Raw genomic sequence first — 22,833 nt, 5'->3', positions numbered from 1 at the left:
AAGAAGTGAAATAATTGATGATGAAAGTGATGGCCAAATGCTGAAGCAGTGGTGTGGTACGTAAGGGGAAGCTGTTTATCATACAGTTTGTCCAGCATCCATGAAAATTAGCAGTACTATGTAATTATTTAAAAAGTACTTAATAAATTTTGCTTATTTTGACTAGCCAGCAAGTTACACTCCATCTTTATCTGCTTATGAGCAGACTTCTCCATTATTCAAAGATACACCATAAGTTTCCAGACCGTACGTTTTCATACTATGCAGTTTTTTAGAGGAAGTGCTGCTGCAGCAGAATCTAGGAGTAAGCCATTATATTAATGCCATTTCTCCAAGTGACTCCACCTCATTCCCTGGCCATTGGTGACTGAGCAAGTGCTTTCTTCTGGGGAAGGCATGACACCTTCAGTTGAAAATACCACGTGATAGAGAACTTAATGTATCCTGCCATCATCACCTCCTACGATTGGGTTTCCTTATTTGCAAAACTGCATGTCTTGCTTTAGGTTGAACTGTATCAGTTGCCAGTGCCACCTACTCAGCTGCACTTGGCAAACTTGCTTCATAGTTTCAGGGACTTCTCTGTGTCATGCTGAAAGCAAAGAGTTGATCCCTTCAATAGGCTAGTGTATTCATTGTTATTCCTGTTTCCAATGTTGATATATATCTAACATTTAATTTCTATTGTCATTCACAGGCACATGTGTGTACATATAAAAAGCTCAAGAGAAAAGTATGAATTTATTATAAAATGTTGAAATTGTAACTTCTCTGCTTTGTTTCACATATCATCTACCAAAGTAACCCAGCTTGTCCTAAACCCATTTGGAAAACAAACCCTGGCAAAACACCTGACCCTAACTTTTTGTGCTACAACCCTCTCGTGGTTTCCTGGGTCTGCTGTCGGCTTAAGCTAACTTTTGCTGTTACTGCCTGAGCTGCTGTTACACAAGAGAAAGCTATAATGTAAAGATGGATTTGAAGACCTACCCAACAGAACTTGACCGACAGTAACCTCATCTGTACAAGTGGGTCTGCTGTTAGAAGAAACCAGACTAAACCGGCTGAAAGCAGAGAAGTTCCAACAAAATCGTGCAAACTCAGCTAATAAACATGCATTAAGCACACTTGCACGGGGGTTCACATGTACAAATACTCAAAAGTGAATGGTAACAGGCAATAGCATGGCCAAAGCCAATACATTATGTAAATTATAAAAATGAACATGTGAATACTCTTAAGACTGCATATAAGGAATCAAGAGTTGTAACATGACGTCCTTCTTGTGCTCCCAGCTGAGAGGTACCTTTATTACCAGCAATAAAAAGGGGGTTTAGCTAGCATGTACTTCTGCTGTCTTCTTTCCAGTACCTGTGTACAAACTGGAAGAGAAGAAAAATGCAAGCAAATCCATTTTGGTAACACCGCTACTGACCTGTTCTAGTCATGCAGGCCAGCAACTCTTTTCTCCTAGTTGTATTCAGGGCACACATTTCTTCTCCAAAGGGCATACAATTGGAGGCTTTGCTAAGGTCAATGACAATTGAGCCATAAGTCTTCATAAAACCTCAAACTGAGAATATGTAACTAAGGGAAGTGGAAACGAATTTCTTTGGTTTTCCTGTTAGCAATATTATCTGGGATAATTTGAGTACACACATGGTGGGGAAGCAGAACATTAAAACTTCGGAGGGGATCAGAAATACTTTGTGTTTAGCATCAGTAGGACCCAAACTAAGTTTCAAACTTCTTGGAATATCAATATACTTATTAGCATTTAAAAACAGGGTAGGGATTTTTTCCTTAAAAATATCAAAACTGAGAATTTCAGTGTTTTCAAATGAGAAGTAAAACATTCAAGAAAGTCAATGTGAAATCATGAAACATGCAGTTTTGGCAACTCCAGCGTTTCTGTTGATTAGCTATTTTACCCAACTCTGTCATTTACCCACACCTTTCACCCTTCAGCTACAGGTCAGCATTTCCCCTACTCAGTGCCTCTCGTTGCTTTAAATGAAGATCTCAAAAGCACACACTTTTCAGAGTGTATTTTTCCTCTGCTCACATTCAACACTGTGGGAAGCAACATTCACATAGCTGGGGTCTTCTGCTTGTTATTAATTACCGTAATGATTTAAAATGGTAACAGCCCTCTACATGGATGTGAATTTCCCCCACTTCAAGCTTTCAGATTACAAGAACCCTGTATGCTCACCACTTTTTATGCTCACTAACCATTGGGCAATGACTAATGGGATTAAATTCAACAAGTCCAAATGCTGGATTCTGCAGCTGGGATGATGTCACGCCGGGCACAAGTATAAATTGGGAGAGGAGTGGCTGGAGAGCAGCCCTGCAGAAAAGGATCTGGGGGTGCTGGTTGACACGAAGCTCAATATGATTCAGCAGTGTGCCCTGGCAGTCAAGATGGCAAACCACATCCTGGGGTGCATCAAACACAACATAACCAGCCGGTCAAAAGAGGTGATTATCCTGCTGTATTTAGCATTGGTGCAGCCTCACCTTGACGACTGTGTGCAGTTCTTTAAAAATGATCCTTTAAAAGGATGTTAAGGTCCTTGAATGCATCCAGAGGAGGGCAACAAAGCTGGTGAATGGGCTGGAAAGCATGTCCTATGAGGAGCAGCTGAGGACTCTGCGATTGTCTAGATTGGAGAAAAGGAGGCTGAAGGGTGACCTCATCGCTCTCTTCCTAAGGAGGGGAAGTGGAGAGGGAGCTGCTGATCTCTTCTCCCTGGGACCCAGTGATAGGATGCATGGGAAGGGTTCAAAGCTGCATCAGGGGAGCTTCACGCTTGGCATTCAGAAGCATTTCTTTACCAAGAGGGTGGTCAAACACTGAACAGCCTTCCTAGAGAGCTGATTAATGCCCCATGTCTGTCAGTCTTTAAAAGGCATTTGGACAATGCCCTTAATAACATGCTTTAACTTAGTCAGCCCTGGAGTGGTCAGGCATTTGGACTAGGTGATCATCCCTTCCACTGAACTATTCCATTCTGTTCTGTTCTGTTCTATTCTATTCTACTCTACTCTATTCACTGTAAAGGTTTTAATGAACAACAATGAAAATAAAAAGGAATAACTGCACCAGCTCAGAGAAGCATGTAACTCCCTGTAACTTGTGACAAACAAGTTCCTTTGTAGGTCGTCCTTATTCTTGAATGTTGGTTGAGTAAAGTTCCCGCTTATCTTGATGTTACAAAGTAGGAAGTGGGTAATTCGAGAAAGGATGGATCAATAACTCTTTTTTTCATTGTCATGTTCTCAGCCTCTACTGGCTTCAGGGGAAACTTTGACAAAAAAGTTAAACATCTGGTACAGCACAGAAGTAACCACTCATGGTATGAATTTTCAGTACTGTACAATGGTTTTATACTTTTAATTCAAGATGGTGGTACCACAGCCATTAGCCAAGTCTTGAAGTCAAAGGCCCCATTAACTTATTTTCTTAGTGTTAAAAATAAGGCATTCAGTATTCCGGAGAGTTTGTTCTAAGCAAAACTTGTGTTTATCTGCAATCTTTTTTTTTTTTTTCTGTTCAGTTGCTGTCTTGCAAAGAAGGTCAAGTTATTATGACTGGCTTAAACTACTCCTATGATTCAACAGATGGAGGTTTCTGCAAATGTTCTTCATACTGTGTGTGTCTCAGGAAAGAAAGCTAGAAAATTACTAAACCAGGAAAAAAAGCTAGAAAAGTAGCAAGTCAGGAAAGAAAGCAGAAAATGGTTATCATTTCTGTGACAGTGTAGCTTAATGGCCACACTAAAATCAGGGCCAAGTAATGAAGAAGCTATGCAATATCCTTGTACGAATGTGTCCTGAAAAGCTTGCGACCATGATAGAAAAAGAGAAAACATGGGACATGCCCAAGGTCATAACAGAAAAAAAAAATCTGTGATGAGGTCAGGATTTCAACCCAAATTTAATGAGTTTTCATCACCTGTGACAAACGAGATAAAGTCAGACTCTAAGGCGCCTGAGTTCAGTTAGGGAGGGGAAGGGAGAGTGGAAGCGTGCTTATTGATGTGGACTACGAATGCATTCCCCTTCCTGGAGCACTTAACGTGACTTTGCCTTCTAACACAAGGCCACAACTTACCACCTCTTTTCCTTGAGACACGCCAGGCACGCAGCTCTCTTAACTGTCCAAAGGGCAAGTTTGTCACTACAGAGCATCTCATTGAAAGCAAGCAGAAGAGCTCTTCCACTCATTTAGCTGACACATGCTCTGCTTAAAAGCAGGTGTGCTTTTAAGAAACATAGGAACTTATGAAATGTCAGGGACTTGAGGATGGGTGGTGAGCTTGTAGCCAAAAGCTTATTTTTCATAGCTTATCATGAAATTGATTAATTGACTTCTACAGTTTTTTCTATATGTCAGCCTGATTGGAAATTGTGGGTTGGGAGGTGAAGAACAGACTTGAATCCTCCAGGGTTATGGTTTTAGAGTCAGGTTATGGTTTTAGAGTCACAGCAGCTTAAAAGGCCACAGACCTCAAGCAATGTGGCAGTTCATCAAATACACCTTCCGGCTTCTATGAACTGATAAGGCTACAGCTCAGGTTTCCACGGGAACCCTGTGTGAGTTACCTGCTCAAACCTCACTCAGTGTTTTTTAGTGTTATTTTCTCCAAAATGGAATTGGGATACTCACCCTCCTTAGGCCCCACGACAACTGCACGCATGACGAACACAGTCTTTTCTTATACATGCTGACATCCCCGAACGATACCAAAGCTCCACACAATGCTGAAAATCATGACGAATCATTCCTTTGGGGGCTGCTGCCAAGAGTTTTGACTGAACTCCTGAGCTTCTTGTGTCCTGGAGCAGATGGCTGACCTTAGCAAGGGTGCAGCACGCACTCTCTCTGTTCACAGAACAGCAGTGAGGTCGGCAGACTTACCTCTCTCTGCTGCTTGGGCTGGGCCATAGCCATCCTGGAGACTGCCTACCCAGACAGCTGTTTTCAGCTGTGAGGGCTGAGCTCACCAGATGTGAGCCACCTCTGGTCGGAGAGCTGTTTAATAACTGTTAGGCATGCTACACTAGAGCCAGCGTCAGGAGGATTTACTGAGTGAAAGACGACTGCACCCTCCTCCTGGGCTGTTAGCCCAGCCTGTCAGAGCCTTGTATAACCTGGGAGATACTTCAGGGGAGAGAGGCTGCACAAAGTCTTCCCTGACAGGGGCTTTGGTGTCCTGCCGAGTTCACATAACCAGCCTCCTAGACGCCTATAGCCACTTGTTACCCTTCTTTAATCTGTTTTGGCCTGGTTTTGCCCACTACAGCTCTTTGTGTGCGGATTTCCCCTTTAGCAGATGGGGAAGGGCATAAGGACTGGCCAACAGCCTGCCTTGGACTTCGCTAATGCTCTAAAGAGACAGGGAGCAAGACGATACTATTCTTGCTGTGCTGACCATCGGAGTATGAAAAATTCCTGCAGCAGGAGCAGTGGCGGTCTTAACATTGTCTGTATTTAAGTGCGTGTGATTTTTCTCATGGATTAAATCTGTCCTTTAATTGTGACTGCTAAAAGAAGGAATGTGTAGGTTGGGGGTTTTTTTGAGCTGCAAGAGCCACTCTCCAGAATAACTGGTGAGATTCTTTTCATGGAAAGCACAGGCATGTAACAGCAGATGCTGTAAGATAAGATGTACAGGACAGTGCAGAAGGGAGGAGCTTAAAAGCAGTGCTTACAATTTTTCTTTCAGCGGAAGCCCTTTCAGGATGGTGCAGAGAAAGGGAGCAAACTCTTGAAAGGTACTGAACAGGTATCATGCATGACAGGACATTTTCTTCTTAGGGAGAGAAGCCCAGCCCCACTTCTGCCATCGGACCCTGCAGTCAGGCTTGTACACCCCTGTGATTGCTGGGCGCTCCTCTGAACAAGCAGTGTCTGTCCCTGCTGAGGTGCTTGGAAACACAGCTGAACTCCCCAGATCAGGTTTGAGGGTCACAGCCTCAGCTTGGACATAGGATGTATGAGGCTGATAGCTGACAGTCCAGCTCTCTGGAAGAAACTTCCCCTGGATCAAATAACACATTGAAGGCACAGATATGTAATTTTACCTTCTAACTGGAAAAAAAAAACAAAAAAGGCAGTAAGTCACATCATTGTCTCGCCTTTCTGCCACTCTAGCGTGCTTTTTCTAGGAAATGCCATCTTCACATCACTTCTTCATGATATACACAATCTCCTTGTTCCAGTGGTGCCCTCATAACAACCACAAGCATACCCTTTTTCTAGAGCTTCTGCTTTATGAGTTTATTGTGTAATATGGAACAAATTTGTCCAGACACATGGCTTTAAAATGTTTCTCAATATAGTTGCACATTACTTTCACGAACAGAAGAAATGGGGCTGCATAAACCAAGACAATATTTACACACCTTTTGCTGTACCTGTTTCCTGTTCATATGCTCTTTTGGGGTTCAGACGGTGACCTTCTGAGATGACGAGCCTGCATTATAAAAGCTTTTGGTGATATTTTGGTGACATTTTGGTAGCAGGTTATTGAGCACCCTGGAATAAGTCACAACCTTTGAACTTGGAGGTCAATTTTCTAAGTCAGCACAGACAGAGAGGACTTGTGGGGTGGGCTAAGGAAAGCAGTCCTCAAAGTTCCACCTCAGAGTTCACTCATGTCATTTTCTTGCTTTCATTAGTGATACAGTCAATCTTGGTAACCGCAACTTCTGTTTGATACCCTTAAGCTCCTTGCAAGGCAAAGCAAAGAGCGAAATCAACTGCTGACTAAGTACTTGTTTTGTGAAAGAAGGGAGGGAGGGGTTCAGCATATCCCGCAGAATAACTCAAAAGGTTAGGAGTGGCACTAACACAAATAGTTTCATATGAATTATGCTTCTCACTGGTCTAGTGTTTAATGTTAGTTGCTTTCTCCAAAGTGGATTCTGAGCGTTCAAAAAATTCCAGTCACGTACTTTATTTTCATTAGCTTTTGCAGTTCTGAAAACAGCTGAGAAATAAAAGAAAACAGTTCCAAGGATAACCTTGACTAAATTCTTCAGGGACAAGTAAATCCATAGATATACAAAGAAGAAAATGCATAAACAAGACACTGAGGTTGTGGAATTAAAACAAAGGAATCCAGGAAAAGGAAAGGATAAAGTACTGATCTTTCATCGTCTCCCATCCTCTGCTGCCTCTTCAGTTTGTTCATAGGTGGTGTGACAGTGTGTTAATCATCAACAATTTCTGCATCTATTTTATCCCCTTACTAAAATGATGAGTAATTCATATATAGTCTTTTATAAGACTGAATAGCCTCTGAGGTGGAAGTTCTGCTCCCCTCTGGAGCATGGAAGTTCTGTGAGTTGTAAAGGCTTAGAACTGAAGGCAATTACCTTTCAAGAAGATAAATCCCATTCTTGAAGAGTCACCATAATCAAAACATTCCAGTGAAAGAGAAAAGAAAAAAAAAAGAGAAGAAATGAGGTTAGCTGCTCTTGCTGTTGAAAACGATGTCAAAATTCCCACTGACTACAACAGAAACACAAATGGATCTTACAGAACAGTCATTTCCCCTGACAGCACAAGATAATAAAGGTGAAGCAACAGTGCTTGAAAGAAAGGTCTAGGAAATTAAAGAAAAGAGAAGTTCAAATTCAATATACAGCTTGTTAATACTTGACTTTCCATGGTGCTACTACTTTTATTCACCGCTGTAAGTTCAAGGCATAGTTTGTTGCTAGAAAAAGAAAAAATATATAAATCCTCCTTGGTTTTTAGTGAAAGAGCCAGGCCACACAGACAAAATTAAAGTGATTCCTTAAAGAGAACATGCTTAAACATAGATAACAAGATACCTATTTAACATGAAGAGGAGACAAGCATTTGTCTAGCTTGAAAAAATGGTTACTTGATATAGCACACTGGGTTTTTACAAAGATTCTCCATATGCTTTTGAACAATGGAAACCTAGCCTTACAAAAGCCAGCACGCTTCTGAAAATGAAAATCTAGCCCCCCTGAAGCCAACAGGAAAAAAATAAACCCACCTCTTTCAAGGGAAAGACAAGGAAAACGGAATTTAGGTGTTAATGCCTCCTAAAAAATGAAGAGAGCTCTGGAGTAAAATGAAATGTGACCAAAACTGTATTTTCACTGACAATTTTTACATTTTCATTATCTAAACTAAACAACTGCCTACCCCTCCCAACCTTTTCACAATGTAATGAACACTGATATTTTAAAAGTCTTCTAAAAATAGTTTAAACGGCTGCTTTTAAGACAGAAAGAATTCCTTCTTTCTCCCACTCATACACATGAGAACATACACGCATATGTTCTCATACATAGGAGAACAAAAGGCCGTACTAGACCAGGCTGACTTCTGACCAAAATAGCAAAGAGTGGCTGTCTACGAAAGTGTTTAAGCACTGGATGGATAAAGAAAGCTTCCCTAGTCCTTATCACAGTGTGTGCTCTATACTCAGATTCTGTGCTCAGATGCTTGCCCAGCCAAAGGTATCTTTGAGTTCGTAATATGGTATCTTTGAATTTATAACAGCTTTTTGGTTGTTTTTTTTTTTTCCCCTGATGTTTTGAATCCCTTTTTAACTGATGTAAATAAATCCTCTGACATTCACAGCACCCTGTGACAAAGAACGGAAGCGTAGCTGTGGGCTACCACCACCACCTTTTCTTTGTTTTTAACCTGCCACACACTAGCCCCATGTTCCCTCTGTAAGGTAAGACTGTGAACAAGTATCCCCAAAGCATCTTTCCCACCCCAATCACTATTCTACAGATCTGTCATACACTTACTCAGTTACCTTTCAGTTATTTTCCTGAAGGTTTTACATTGTTGTCACCCTTTACTCTATTTTTTTCCTGCTCTTCTATGTTTGGAAATGAGAGGAACCAAAGCAGTACCCAGTATTCAAACTGCAGATGCATTACAGACAGTGTGAAAATTTTGGTTTCTGTGCTACATTCTTTTCCTAATAGTTCATAACATTTCATTTGTTTTTGACCTCCCCCTGATCACTGAACTGTGTTTTCATGGAACTAGCTATTATAATGATTATCTCAGCGTCCGCAGGTGTGTATGTCAAGTTGTGTCTCTTTTCCCACGGGCAACCCTCCTCATTTACCGACACTGAGCTCAGAAAATCTTCTGGTTTTAGACAAAAATTATAAACAACAAACAAATACTACTCAAAATGCCAGAAGGCTCAGTGATGGGGTTATCTTGGATCCCTGGGAAAGGGATGGACTCTGGAGTCAAAACAAGAGCTCTGAAGACAGAAAAACTCTGTCCAAGTGCTGCATACTCAAGAAAAAAGGTAGGAATAAAAATGTTTTGAAGTCTCTGTGGCTGGAATTCAATGCAGATTTTTCTTCTGCAGGAAATAACACCTTGAGCAATTTAGTAATTGGTCTGCTCCATCACCTTTGCTGACGTTACCTGCAGGATGAATGTACATGCTGCCAAAAGAGGTAGACCTGACCGCTTTTCTTTTCTCTTGGTGATATGTGCCTGCACTGTCACTGTTGGTTAAAGAGACCTAGGGAACTGACCTGGCTAAAGAATAATCTCTTCTCTGGCTAAGCCAGTTCTCAGCTGGATCATTTTCCTGATGTAATTCTTGTGTCACCTGCCACACAAAGTCTAATGCTGTCTAAGTGAAAGCATGGAAATGCTTCTCCAGTTGGTCATTTTGGAGATTTGCACAACTTTTATGCTACAATTAGCACAGTGTGTGTTGTGTGACAGGATATGTCAGATGTTTTATGATAGAATTTGCACACCATGTGTTGTGTGACCCACATCATGTGTTGTGTGTTGTGTGACTGGATTCTTATGAGAAATCCTTGTGTTTGACAGATATTTGATATATTCATATTGCATTGAGTATTTGACCTCATTTCATATTTCAAGAATAATTTTCCGTATGCATGTATGCACAGATATTGCACTGCTATTGATGGAGAAGAATTTAGCTTGTAATTGTTGTGGAAGTCAAGTAAGGTACATATTACTGTTAATTATAATTCCTTTCTCATTTGCACAAATTTTCTCCTATATCAAAAAGGGGCATCATACTAACTTTCTGTCCATCAGGCAATAACCACTGGATTCTGTTTCCTGCATCAAAATTCCATTAAGATTTTCTGAAGCTCTAAAAAACATCCCATCCCACACTGCCAGCTACTTAGTACTTTAACTACAGTTAAGCTGAACTTAATCTAGATTTAGAACACTATGACACAATGTGTATCATTTTTTACTTACTCAATAACAGCCTCCTATTTTCTCATCCTTCAAACCAAGAGAGTGGGTCTACAATATACGTAACAGGCAGCAACTGCCAACCACTTCTTAAGTTTTGCAGAAAACTGTATTTCTAGGTATGTAACATCTGACTTTGCTGGATTGAACCATTGCTTTTCTGCACGGTGCCTATAGCAATAGACCTAATGGTAGTCTGAGGTGCCAGGTAACAGTAAAGACCATTTACTTGATTTAGTTGTTCTCATTAGGTAGATCTGGGCAGCTCCCTGCTTTGGGTGTTAATGAACAGATTTCTGCTTAGCTCTCCACTGCACGAGGAGCGGGAATGCCAATTCAATATTTGCAAATTCCACCCAGAGACACAGTAAGCGTTTATAAGCTGCACTGCACCCTGCCCCACTGCTTCGTGTACACAGTGAGGGACTGTATGTATATTAATTACTGAAGGAAATAGATGAATTACTGAAGGAAGTGATGCGCAGAAACAAACTTCACAACTCACAAAGAGTTATAAAGCAGGTGTGTTTACTTTGGCGCCAGGGTGCAAGGGGATTGTTCCTCAAAGCTTGCACACCCCTTTGGTGAGCAAGCAATTATTTATTACACAAAAGCATATATATTCATGAGGTTACATAAGACAAATCATACCTATTCATAAATGGGGTGGAGTAATTAAAATACCTGTCATCAATTCTAAAAATGTCCACATTATCTTTGCGCATGCTCGGATCTGGCTCAGGTGGTCATTTACTTCCTCAGAGGGTCTTATCTTCTTCTTCCTCTCTTATACTTTGGACGAGCTTTTGGCCATTAGTGCATATTCCTCTGTACTTGGCAAATTCTGCATTTTCTAACTAGCTTTAGCCAGTTTCAAGGTTATTGTTCCTGCTATCATTCTCTTTTAATTGACGCGTTAGTTCCTCAACAAGCATCAATCTCTAACAACCTTGGCCCTCAGAGAACATCACAAGCACAGGTTTTCATAATGAGTCTCTTAAGAATTCAGCAATAGATATGGTCACTACCTAAAGGCTTAGACGAAGTACATATTGTACATATTGTTTCAGCAAATATGAGCTAATTACAAGTGTCCTTATATTTTTACATATCAGAAGACATAAGTGACATAAGCTAAATTGATCTATCAGGAATTAATCAGAGCTAAAACGACAGAAGGACCTCCTCTGAACTCCTACTTAAAGCCAAACGGGACATTGTTGACCATTGACCATTAGAGTCTATCATTGAAGTAAATGCTTGTTTTCTCAAGCTCAGTTTGAAGGATGCCTACCAGCAATTTCTTAACACTTTCCATTTATGTAGCACACCAGCTGGGGGACAGATAGCACTACACAGTAATTTAGGTTGAAATGGACCCTGGGAGGTCATGTAGTCCCTGCTGACTAGCAGGAAACAGACATTTCTCCACGCTTCTGGGATTTTTTGGGGGACACTGTGGAAGTAGGAATTGCTTTTCTTCCAGTATTTGTTAAGAAATACCGCAAGAATCTGCTGTAGCGATCAAAAGGCGCCATCTTAAAAACTCGCTAATACAACAGCTTCTTGTTCTTGTCGTTGCCCCTTGTGTGGAGGAGCAGCACGCCGCGGTCGGTGCCCAGGGGGCCGCTGAGGCGACGGGTGCGCAAGGCCCTGCCAGCCGCCCCGGACACGCGGTAAAGCCGACCGGGGCGGATCTTCATCTAAACTTCTTTCTTTGTGCAACACCGGCCATTTCCACAACTGCTGCAACAAGGTAACACGCCCGGAGGGCGGCACGAAACGCCGCCGCAATCGTACCGCCCACCCCCGCCCGCATAAAATGGAGGCACGGCGCAGCGCACTTCCCCTTCCCGCCGCTCGCCGGCGTTCCCGACAGGCACCGCGCTCTCCGTCCCTGCCGTGCGCTCTCCCTATTGGTGAGAGGCGGTCGCCGCGCGCCGCGGCTTGTGCCCTCCCCGCGGCTCCCCGCCAGTCGCCGCGCTCCGGCGTCGCGGCGGCGAGATGGCGCTGGAGGCGCGGAGGATGGAAGGCGACGTGGAGGACGGCGAGCTCTCCGATTCGGACTCCGACATGCCCGGCGCTGGCTCCCCCGGGGAGCCGCAGCAGGTGAGGGAGGGGCGGTGGCAGGTGGCGAGGCCCGGGCTCTAGCCGGAGCCGCACCACCCCTGGCGGCGGGCCGCGGAGGGCCCGAAGCCGGGAGAACGCAGCGAGAGGGCCGCGGGGGCCCTGCCGCCGCCGCCCGCGGTGCCCCGCTCCCGGCCAGGGAGCGGGAGGTGCTGGACGGGCCGGGAGAACGCAGCGAGAGGGCCGCAGGGGCCCTGCCGCCGCCGCCCGCGGTGCCCCGCTCCCGGCGAGGGAGCGGGAGGCGCTGGACGGGCCCGCTGGCGACCGAGGGCGGCCCAGTCGGGGCGGTACTCGGCGCCTGCGGGAGGCGGCCCCCGGTACAGCCCGGGCGGTTGGGTCAGGGGGCCCTTCACCAGGCGTGACGGCTTGTCCTGGGCCCGGGTACCGGCCTGTTCTCCTGGTGTCCGTTCATTTGTGAAAACCGCATACTATCGCGGGCCGGGAGCGGCTTTTGCTGTTGCTGCGCCCTGGTTTTGGTGAGCGAAGGGGGGTGCTCGCCGGTACCGCTGGTCGCTTCAAGAACAATAGAAGCAAGCTGTTGTGAAAACGCATGAAAGCAATGAGTGGCGATTACTGCTTTCCCTTGACTTTACAACTCTTTTGCATCCGTGGATTGCCGTAGAGATGTTATTTATTTCCAAGTGTCTCATACTGTTTTCACATTAGAATATGTTACGAAGTTTATGAGGAGTTTATGGTTGTGTGTGGGCAGGAAGAGATTTCAAAATAAGACAAATCGGTGTTTGGCACTGTATGTATAAGGGTTTTTATTTTCTTTTGTATTTTGATTTATTTGCAGTATAGTTCTGGGATGTGTAGCACAAAATAAATTATTACAGGCGTGGGATTTTTTTAAAATTTATTGAGCTGTTAGTGTTTCACGTTATGGAATACATTTTAAATTAAAGGTTTGTATTTCATAACGTGGTAAAATAAGTTGAAGACTTCTGTTTTCTATTTGCTAATAGGAAGAAGAAATGGTGCCATAGCTATAATGTTGGTGAAAACAGCAAGGTTAAAGAAAGAATTTTTATTTTACCTGAAACTGAAGGAAGAGGTCTTATTTTTAAAGATCACAAGATAGCAGATAACTTTATGGTAGGAAATCAGTCAGGGAAAAACTGGAATTATGAGTAAGGAAAATGCTTACTCCAGATTAGCACAGACAGCGTAGCCAAAAGTTTCCAGAAACTGGGAATAAGAATTCTGGGTTACGTTACCCATGGTGCTTTTGCAGGTTATGCAGATTTGAGCAGGTCTGGCTTTCATATTTTAGTTTCTCTGTCCGGTGTATGGGGAAACAGCATTTCTTGAGTGTTTTTATAGCAATGGGACTTTTTTTGTAAAGTATGTTGAAACCTTTAGGGTTTTTGTCCTAATTAATAAGAAACTGTAGTGAGTCTGTGGCGTCTTGTTGATTTAAAGGAAGAAGACCCCAGTTCTTCTGTAAGGTACTACTGTCCTCAACTGGTCATGTGCTGTCCTGATTGAACCAGAATCACAATACACAGTTAGCTTCTCAAAGTCTGAGCAGCATCCAATTTTTGTGGGTTTGGTTTTGGGTTTTCTGGGCATTTTTTCTTCTCACTTGAGTCTCTGGGAACACTGTTGTTGTTGTAGATCACTAGTCTTGAACCTTTCAGACTGAAGAGAAAACATTAATTCCTGTGCTGTTAAAAAAAACTTCTGCTAGGTTGCTGGGTTTTTAATCTTTCTTAGAACTGCTGTGGATGTTGTATCTTTGTCTGATTTGGGAATTTTAATAGCTTTTCCAGTCTCATAATAATTGTAATTTCATTGAACAAAGATTATGTTAAATAGATTTGCGACTCCTGAGGTGTGTTTTCTATAGCGGCCATGCTGTTATTCTTATACAAGCATTCAAAATATAGAAGTTTCATAGGATGCTCGTGTCAACTGTAGTCCAAAACATGCTTATAGAGGACTGCCCAAACAGTCATGTGAGTCAATTAAGTTTACTAGCTAATCAAAACTTTGGCCTGACTTGATAGCTCTTTTAATTTATGAGAGTAATTAAATAAACAGACATTTACTTTTTCATTGCAGAAATCACATGATGACAATGATTCAGGCAGACCATTCCAGAGCAGCATTTCGTCATGTGCACTAAGTGTTCCTTATCGGACAACCAAAAGTGTGGATTCAAGTGACGAAAGCTTTTCTGAATCTGATGATGACAGCTGTGTGTGGAAACGAAAACGACAGAAATGTTTCAACTTCCCTCCTGCTAAATCTGAGCCTTTTCAGCTTAGCCAGAGCCACCAAAACCAAACTGCTCTGGGTGGCAAGAAGGTCAACAATATTTGGGGTGTGGTGCTCCAGGAGCAGAATCAGGATGCGGTGGCTACGGAACTTGGGATTCTAGGCATGGATGGTAGCATTGACAGAAGCAGGCAGTCTGAGACTTACAATTATTTATTGGCTAAAAAGCTGATGAAGGAAGCTCAGCAAAAGGAGGCAGAGACTTTAGATAAAGAACTGGATGAATACATGCATGATGACAAGAAAACATTGCTGGCAGAAGAAGAAAATGGGCAAGGCTTTCTCAAACGGAAGCGACCTGTAAAAGATAGGCTGGGTGAAAGACAAGAAATGAAATATAAAGGAAGGTATGAGATAACAGAAGAAGATTCAGACGAAAAAGTGGCAGATGAAATTGCTTATCGGTGAGTTTAATAATGGTGTATCTTCACTTCCTTAAGTATTGGTAAACTGTTGATGGAAAAGAGGGGGAAAAAAAACCCTTTCTTACTGCTAAATATGTAAGATGTCATACCAGATTACAAAAAGCATGAGTGCCTTGTGTGGATTTCCAAAGTCCTGGGATTAAAATGCAGCATTATGGCCCTTATGTTTTAGAAGCATCCAGTAACATGGTCTAATCTTTTTTTAAAGATCCACCAGAATGGTTTGTTACTTGAGAACAATGACAAAAACATACTATTTCTTATGACATGGATTTAGTAGTTCCTTTTTTAGGAAATGGCCCATGAGTAAAGATGCATGTTTGGAGTTGGAGACCCATGAACACCTGCTGTGATCACCATGAAAAATTTGCCTAAGTTATAAATGTTTGAAACTGTAGATGACTTGGACTGTGTAGTGTTTTGGAGAGCACACCTTCGGAAATACACATATTCTTTACATGGAATATGCTTGTCTGAAGAAAATGTTTTGCTGCTGTTCTAACCCAGGGCTGCGCCAAGGTTGGACACTAGCATTGAAATCAAGCCTTGCTTCCTTCTGTGTTGTGAAACTCAGCTGCAGTTCTGTGCTAATTTATGGAATCCATTGTTGGGGTTACCAAGTTCTGGCTGTGTGCACACTTAGCACCATCCAATTCTTTTCACAATGCTGCTGTTTAGTTATTGTACACTGAGCTGAGTCAGAAAACTTAACTGTCCAAAAGCCTGTTGCTTTTTTCGAAGAGTTAGTTTGCAGACAGATTTGTTTGCCAAACAAACTTGCTGCACAATTTCCTTTTGAGCTGGCACTGGCAGCACTGGACTGATGGTGTGAGGGGAGGGCACATGACTGCAGTCATTCTTACTTAGATTGGCTTACAACTGCCACAGTCCTTTTTCAGCGGTGCAAGGGAAGATGATACTAAATAGGGAACAAGAGTTTCAAGATTTACTGGTGATTAGCTTGATGTTTAAATAAAACCTGGGTTTATAGATCATTGTTGATTTCTTGCATGTGATAGTATGAGTGTTGCCAGATGCTGAAATACAGCAATTAGACAATTATTAATGCTGTTATTAGTTCTCAGGAGCTTCTTATTTATTAATTTGAAAACTTAAAGCATGTCTCTTGTAATCAACTTTTCTTTGTTATATTAAGCTTCATCAAAATAGGGCAGAAGCTTCTTTTTTCTAATTGTTTAGAGTAGTAGTGGCGCTGAACTGCATCAGTAGGATTGTGGTTGTACATGTTACAGCACTGTTGTTTGATCTGTGCCTGCATTGATAACCTTGGCCTAGGCCTTGTGGGCCTTGTGCTGGCCCACACAGTGAACTGAAATCTAAGAGTTTTTCTGACCATCTTGTGCTGGTTTTTTGCCCGTTACCTCGTTCTGTCCCTGTTGCAGTGCACAGCTACTTGTTAAAGCACGCATACAGGAGGATTGTGCAGGGTCAGAATGAACACTAGGTGGGGTAATCCTTTTCACGATTGGGACAATTGTCACTAAAGTGTAAGTTTTAACATTTAGTTTCAGGTAGCTTCAGTCATGCAATTGAAGCAGTTAAAGCTAGCCTGGTTGTTCTAAATAGTTGTTCATGTCTGTGTTCAGACACCTTCTATTACACAGTTATTGTAACATATGCAACTTTATAGCATATTAATGCCACTGAAAGCAATTAGGCTAAACAGGGGACTTCAAGAAATTTTGGTAATGATGGTAGTGTGTTGGTCCCCAAAGTGTAAAACGACTGAGCTGTAGTGCTTGGGACTGTAGTGCTTGTAGTGCTTAATGAGAAGCTTTGTCATTAAAAAAATGATAATTTAGCATACGAACTCTTGCTCTGGAGCAGTGGTATTGATTTGTGGGCTTACAATGTTTTCCAGTGGGAGTATGTACTTTGGCACAGTGAATCGATGCTATATAAGCCTCTCCCTTCATGCAGGCTGACAATGAATATTTCTGTATGAGGACATTGTTGCTAACAAAAGAATACAATTTAACTCAGTAATATTGCAACTTTTTTTTCTGTTTGTATTTTATAGGTTATCATAGATTAGTCAACAGATTGATTTCTTTTATATTTCTTCTATATTATGTAGGTTTGTCTGAATGGCACATGATATAGGAGAATTTTAACATTTACTTGTGTCTCTGGTTAATTGTCGATTCAACTGTAAAAGGTGCTGTAACTTTAACTGTTAAATGCACAGCAGACTTTTATTATACAGGTCTTTGCAGTTTCTTATTTGGTTTAATCTTTCACATATTAGTAGAAGAAAAATAATCACGCTATTCATTTTCATTGAAACAAATTTTAAAAATGCATGCTTTGGAAAACACTATCCCTCAGAAGCTCAGTATTTTGAAATCTGATTCAAGAAGCCATTGAAACACATTTAAATGTATAGACTCTTTAATTTTGCAGTTTTGTGTCCCACGGAATGAATTACTCATTATGGCAGTTGCACGGTCAATTTTACTCGAGAAATTATACTGACAATAAATGTGCCTTTTTTTCCCTCCTTTAAGGCTTTGTGAGCCAAAGAAAGATTTAATTGCCCGAGTAGTGAAAATAATTGGGAAAAGAAAAGCTATCGAACTCCTTATGGAAACAGCTGAAGTGGAACAAAATGGTGGACTGTTCATAGTGGTAAGAAAAACGTGATACTGGGAGTTTGTGAGGGGGACACACAAAACTTTTTACTTGTAGAATATTTACGTAGTGGTGTTGCGCACAGCTTTCGCATTGGACAGGTTCTCCCAGAGTTTCATGGCCTTCCCTCACTGAGAAAGTCTCTTAATAAATAGTAATGTAACCTTCCAGCAGGATTTGAGTAAACAATGAGATAAATGAACCTGGAAATTGCCCAACTTTTTGTACTGAGATTAGTGTTTGATTTGCAGTGATAACATTGTATCTGTTACCCTGCCTCCCCGTGGGATCTTTCCCAGGCAAACTTAAGAGGGACGGTTTCTGAAGCTTGAATAAAAGCTTGTAATGTTAGCATTCAGGTGAAGCCTCTGACACATTGCTTCTGTAAGTTTGACAGCACTGACCTATCTAGTGGGTTAATCAGCATGCCATCAGAGGTCAGCATACTCAGTAGTGAGCATTTCTAATGTCACAATTTGAAGAGTAGCTTTCAAAAGGGAATATGTTAGCTTTGTTAGAGAACCATTGGCTTGTGTATCAGTAAAGCAAAACTGAGTACTGATTTCTGTTACAAATCATGGTAAAAATCTTATACTTAATGGTTAGGCTATCAATTTCTTGGTATGTTTTTGTGTTTATTTAGAGTAATGAGCCTCAGTGCAAAAGTTCAGAAGAAAAAAAGGCGGGAGGAAACTATTAAGTATTTTCAGGCATTTGTTTATAATTTACATGGTTTAAGTGTTATTTAGCAGAAAAGTGTCACATTTAATACAATATCAGAGCACTGGAGTAACAGTTCAACTTCACATAGTATGAATGGTAATTGAATAATAGTATGATAATTAGTGCTGCTAATTTACAGAGGTTTCAAAGCTGAGTCCATTCATGCTTCAGTGTGACACATTGCACCACTGCTATTACACTGAAAACTGTTGAAGCATGGAGCTAATACGTTGTGAGGAGAAACTTAAAAGTACATGTTGTTTTTGTATGCCTTAGGTGGAAATAGAAAATCCTGCAGCTATGCAGATAAGTTGTAGAATTGCTGAGCACAATTAAAAACAAGATCTACATAATTCTATGAAATTCATTTTTGACATTTTACTAGGCTTATGTGTGAGGAATTTTCTGAATATTTAACGTAGTGTATATATTATTGCAGATAGTTGTGAAAGTAGTCAGAATACTATTCAGGTTTTGTTTCTTCACTACCAAAATTGGATTTAGTATGTAGTTAAACAGTTTGGTATTTGGTATTATGTTCTAAAGCAAATGTTTTGTAACCTCATAGTTTACCTGTCCAAATGTAGCAAGCTGGTTGTTGACCATCTTATGACTAGCTCAATCACAAATAAAACATAGCCAGGGTTGGTTTTACACAATACCTACAACTGCAGAACTTATTTTTTTATTCTGTCTCAATACAAAGGATTGTCTTAGATGCTATTTTTATATCAACGCTTATGTATTAAGCTTCCTATTACTAATTTACTCTTTCTCTATTAAGAATGGCACAAGGAGAAGAACACCAGGGGGTGTTTATTTAAACTTGCTGAAGAACACACCTAGCATCAAAGAAGAACAAATCAAGGTAAAATTGTCAAGACTGAAAATGATTGTCTGAAGTAAATTTTGGGGTTTTTATACTAGAAATGTATGATTGAATCTCTCTCATAACTTCTAGCAAGTTTAACTATATATTCCAAAGAAACCACTGTTCACATTCAAAATATAAGCAAAAAAACACAAAAAAAATCGATGAATTGCCATTCACACTAGGCAGAGAGAACACCTTTTACGTATTGCCAGTCACAAAAAAACTGTTGAGCATGATGAGACTGTAGAGTCTGAAGAGATAAACGTTGGATTTTCCTTAATTTGTATATACCTTACAGCAATGTTATCTGCAGTTGTATTTCTCCCTTTGGAGCTCTGCATCACTGTGCATGGATTGAACAGTTTTCTCTTAATAGAATATTTTTGTCCCATATAGCTCCAGCTGTAGCACCAGGCAGTGTTTCCTGTTAAGTCAGATACTGGTCTGAACCTAGTCTGAATTGCTCACTGGCCTCGTCTGTGGTGCTCACCAAATTAGTTTTGTCAGCTTGTAAATTTTATTGCCTTTCCTTTTAGGGTATGAAATGGACTGAGATGGTATTTTCTTGATTAAATTAAAACAACTTTGTTTTTTTCCATGGTATTTGCCACTTCAATGAAGTTTTTGTTAAAAGAAAGACTCCTTTATTTTGCTTGTAGGTGGCTACAGCTCACTCTGTAAACCATCCTAGCATCTTGTACTGGGACTTGAGAAACAAATCAATATAAACTGTGATTGTCTGGTTTATGTTTTTAAAAAAAAAAAACAAAAACCCACCTTTCATAGCTATCACTGGTCACAAAAATGTTGCAAGTTTGATCACTTAACCCCATTTAAAAAAACCAAAATTGCTCCTCTACCCCCTCTTCCAAAAAATTGCTCTTCTACCCCTCTTCCATGCCCTTGTAATTGTGTGTCTCATTCTTCTTTTGCTGATACCAGCAAGTATTTAATGAGGTAGCAGTTTTTCACTCAAGAAACTTGATTGATGATATGAGACATCATTTGTCATACAAACCTGTGGGAAAAGTATGTGCAATCCTGTGAACACGGAGGTTGTCGTGTATACAACTCACAGATTTGCATATCCTTAGCACTTGACTTGCAGCTTTTGGGGAGAAAAAAAGCATTGATGTTTTCTGTATGCAATTCATGCTTTTTAAAAAATAAGCAGGGAAAGAAAGGCATGTGGCAGCATTTAGCTCTGCTACATGATACTCTTTCCCTTGAAATACGGAGGAACCTGGTAACATATTTTGCAGTAGAGAAGATGTTAATGAGGTTCATAAGTGTGTGACAGTAAAGATCATGAGACCTGGACTCAAATTTCAGTTTTGGAGGAAACTTCTCACAAGTTGTCATAGAACCTTTGGTCATATTTTCTCTACAGGTCCCTCTGTATGGCAGCATGACCCTCTGGTCTACCACCCATTCCTCCCAGTTTTGTATCATTGGCAAACTTGAAATGAAAACTTAGTGATATTTAGTGTATTTACATATACTTTGAGATTGCTGAGAAATTATGTTATAAAATTATTTATGGGCCATTTTCCTTAAGTGCGGTCTATCCTCTTACTTCTACTATCAATAATGTGTAGTTAAATATTATTGAACAGTATTTCTAATGTAAAAATTTTTTTACTTATTTATGTTTTCTTCAGGAGACACTAGTAAAATGAACATGCCAAACTTTTTTTTTCTTTCAAGGAAATATTCTATCTGGAAAATCAAAAGGAGTATGAAAACAAAAAAGCTGCTAAGAAGAGGAGAATACAAGTTCTAGGAAAGAAGATGAAAAAAGCTATTAAAGGGCTTAACCTGCAAGAATATGATGATGCATCTCGTGAGACTTTTGCTAGCGATACAAATGAGGCTCTGGCTTCCCTGGATGATCTACAGGAGGGGCATCATGAAGCAAAGATGGAACCTGAAGATATTCTTGAAATTGATAATGCACATGATTTGGAGATCTTCTAGTTAATAATGTTCTTGATAACAAAGTCTCTTTAAAACATTAAATGAGCCTTTCTTATAATCCCATGGCTTCTTGTTTTCATAAGCTGCAGAAACATGGGAAATATTTGATGCTGAAGAACATGACATAATTCTTAGCTAAATTTAACAGCATGAAAGATGTTAATTGTCCTATTACTTGTTTGCTGAGTCCTCAAAAACTATTAAGATTTTTCTAGATAACAGTTCTGCATCACAATGCTTGTTCCTTAGGAACTTTTTTTAGCCACGTGTTAGGTTTAGAAATTAAGGGTATGTTTTAAGGAAATACATCATATTTAATTTGCTGAAGCTAACGAAGTCATCAAGGGAGCAGTGCTTCTCATTACAGTTGAACAGAAAAAGGAGTATAAAGTTAGTCCTGATAAAAGAACGTATTCTTAATATGGCAGTGTGTTGACAAGAATAGCAGTGTTTATAGGATTAAGACTGGCAAAACCAGATTGGTTTATGAAATAAACTTAATTTTAATGGTCAGTGACCTTTGAATAACAACCTTGTAAATAAGCACTGTTGAGCAATGTATGTTTTAAATTTCTGCAGTAGTTTAATCCTTCATACTATAATAGTGACTTGAGCTTCCTACCTGTTCTGTCTAGACTTTTTCTGTGGTTAGACACATACAAATTATACAGATCTTTTTGTTTGAAAACAAATATGACTGAATGCTTTCTGAGTAGTGAGATTTTACTAATTTTGAGTTCCTGTCAAGGGTCTGTAGGCTCTACGTGCAGGTATAAACCCTTTACCTTGCAATTCTTGTTTCCATGCTTCTTATGTGTGCAGTAGGATAAAGTAAATTGCGGCTTGCAGAAGTGCTAAAGTTTTTTGATGCTGACTCTTGAGAAAACAATAGTATGCAAAAGATGGGGTTTTTTTACTTGATGCAGAAGACTGTTGTGTAGTTTGTAAGTTCAGTTGAAGACAACTTCTATGTTGAATGTTGTTTTTAATATAACTGAAGAACATGTGTGACACTGATATGTATGATGTCTAAACCACTTTGTCACTAATAAGTTGTGTTTTCTGTGACTGGACACTGTTTTCCAGTATAAAATATTTCTGAAACATTAATGAATGAATTCACTTTCAAACCCAACAACAAACTTCTGCACATAAATTTTGTTCACCTGGAGTCCTTGGATTTCAGAAGCAAAGCATATCACTGAAACACATAATGAAGTTATAATATTGAACAATTCAGTACTGTCAAGAGATGGTTTTAGAGGACTACAATATTTGAAGAAAGCGTTCTTAAACATCTAGCACATTCCATTATATGCTTTACTAAATTTAGTTTGAGTTTTGACTGTTCTGCATTTTTCTGTTCATGTGCCAGAGCTCCCTGTTGTTAAGAAGCTATTTATCAGATGTGAAGTGGGCTTTTGCTGGTAGTAGTTACCTTTGCTGAAGTAACAAAACGTTTTGATGATTTCCCAGGTTAAGGGGTACTGAAA

General features: G+C 40.4%; 1 protein-coding gene across 1 annotated transcript; it reads left to right on the top strand.

Annotated features, from left to right (window-relative positions):
- Positions 1-12,282: 12,282 nt before the first annotated feature.
- PHAX (phosphorylated adaptor for RNA export) lies at positions 12,283-22,146 on the top strand. Its single transcript, XM_059833833.1, has 5 exons — positions 12,283-12,388; positions 14,474-15,093; positions 17,643-17,763; positions 19,274-19,357; positions 21,071-22,146. Exons 1-5 carry the CDS (start codon positions 12,284-12,286, stop codon positions 21,338-21,340), a joined length of 1,200 nt encoding a protein of 399 aa, XP_059689816.1. The 5' UTR covers position 12,283; the 3' UTR covers positions 21,341-22,146.
- Positions 22,147-22,833: the final 687 nt, after the last annotated feature.

This window comes from Gavia stellata, chromosome Z (assembly GCF_030936135.1).
Source record: "Gavia stellata isolate bGavSte3 chromosome Z, bGavSte3.hap2, whole genome shotgun sequence".
In the NCBI taxonomy this organism is placed as follows: domain Eukaryota; kingdom Metazoa; phylum Chordata; class Aves; order Gaviiformes; family Gaviidae; genus Gavia; species Gavia stellata.
Note: the sequence above shows the minus strand (reverse complement) of the source record. Positions and strands in the feature narration are given on the sequence as shown.

What these genes read in the sequence shown, in the direction of transcription:
- PHAX (XM_059833833.1), top strand. Translation starts at nt 12,284, where the DNA reads ATGGCGCTGGAGGCGCGGAGGATGGAAGGCGACGTGGAGGACGGCGAG. An exon ending in CCCCCGGGGAGCCGCAGCAG is followed by an intron (nt 12,389 to 14,473) that starts GTGAGGGAGGGG and finishes TTTTCATTGCAG; the next exon opens with AAATCACATGATGACAATGA. An exon ending in ATGGTGGACTGTTCATAGTG is followed by an intron (nt 17,764 to 19,273) that starts GTAAGAAAAACG and finishes TTCTCTATTAAG; the next exon opens with AATGGCACAAGGAGAAGAAC.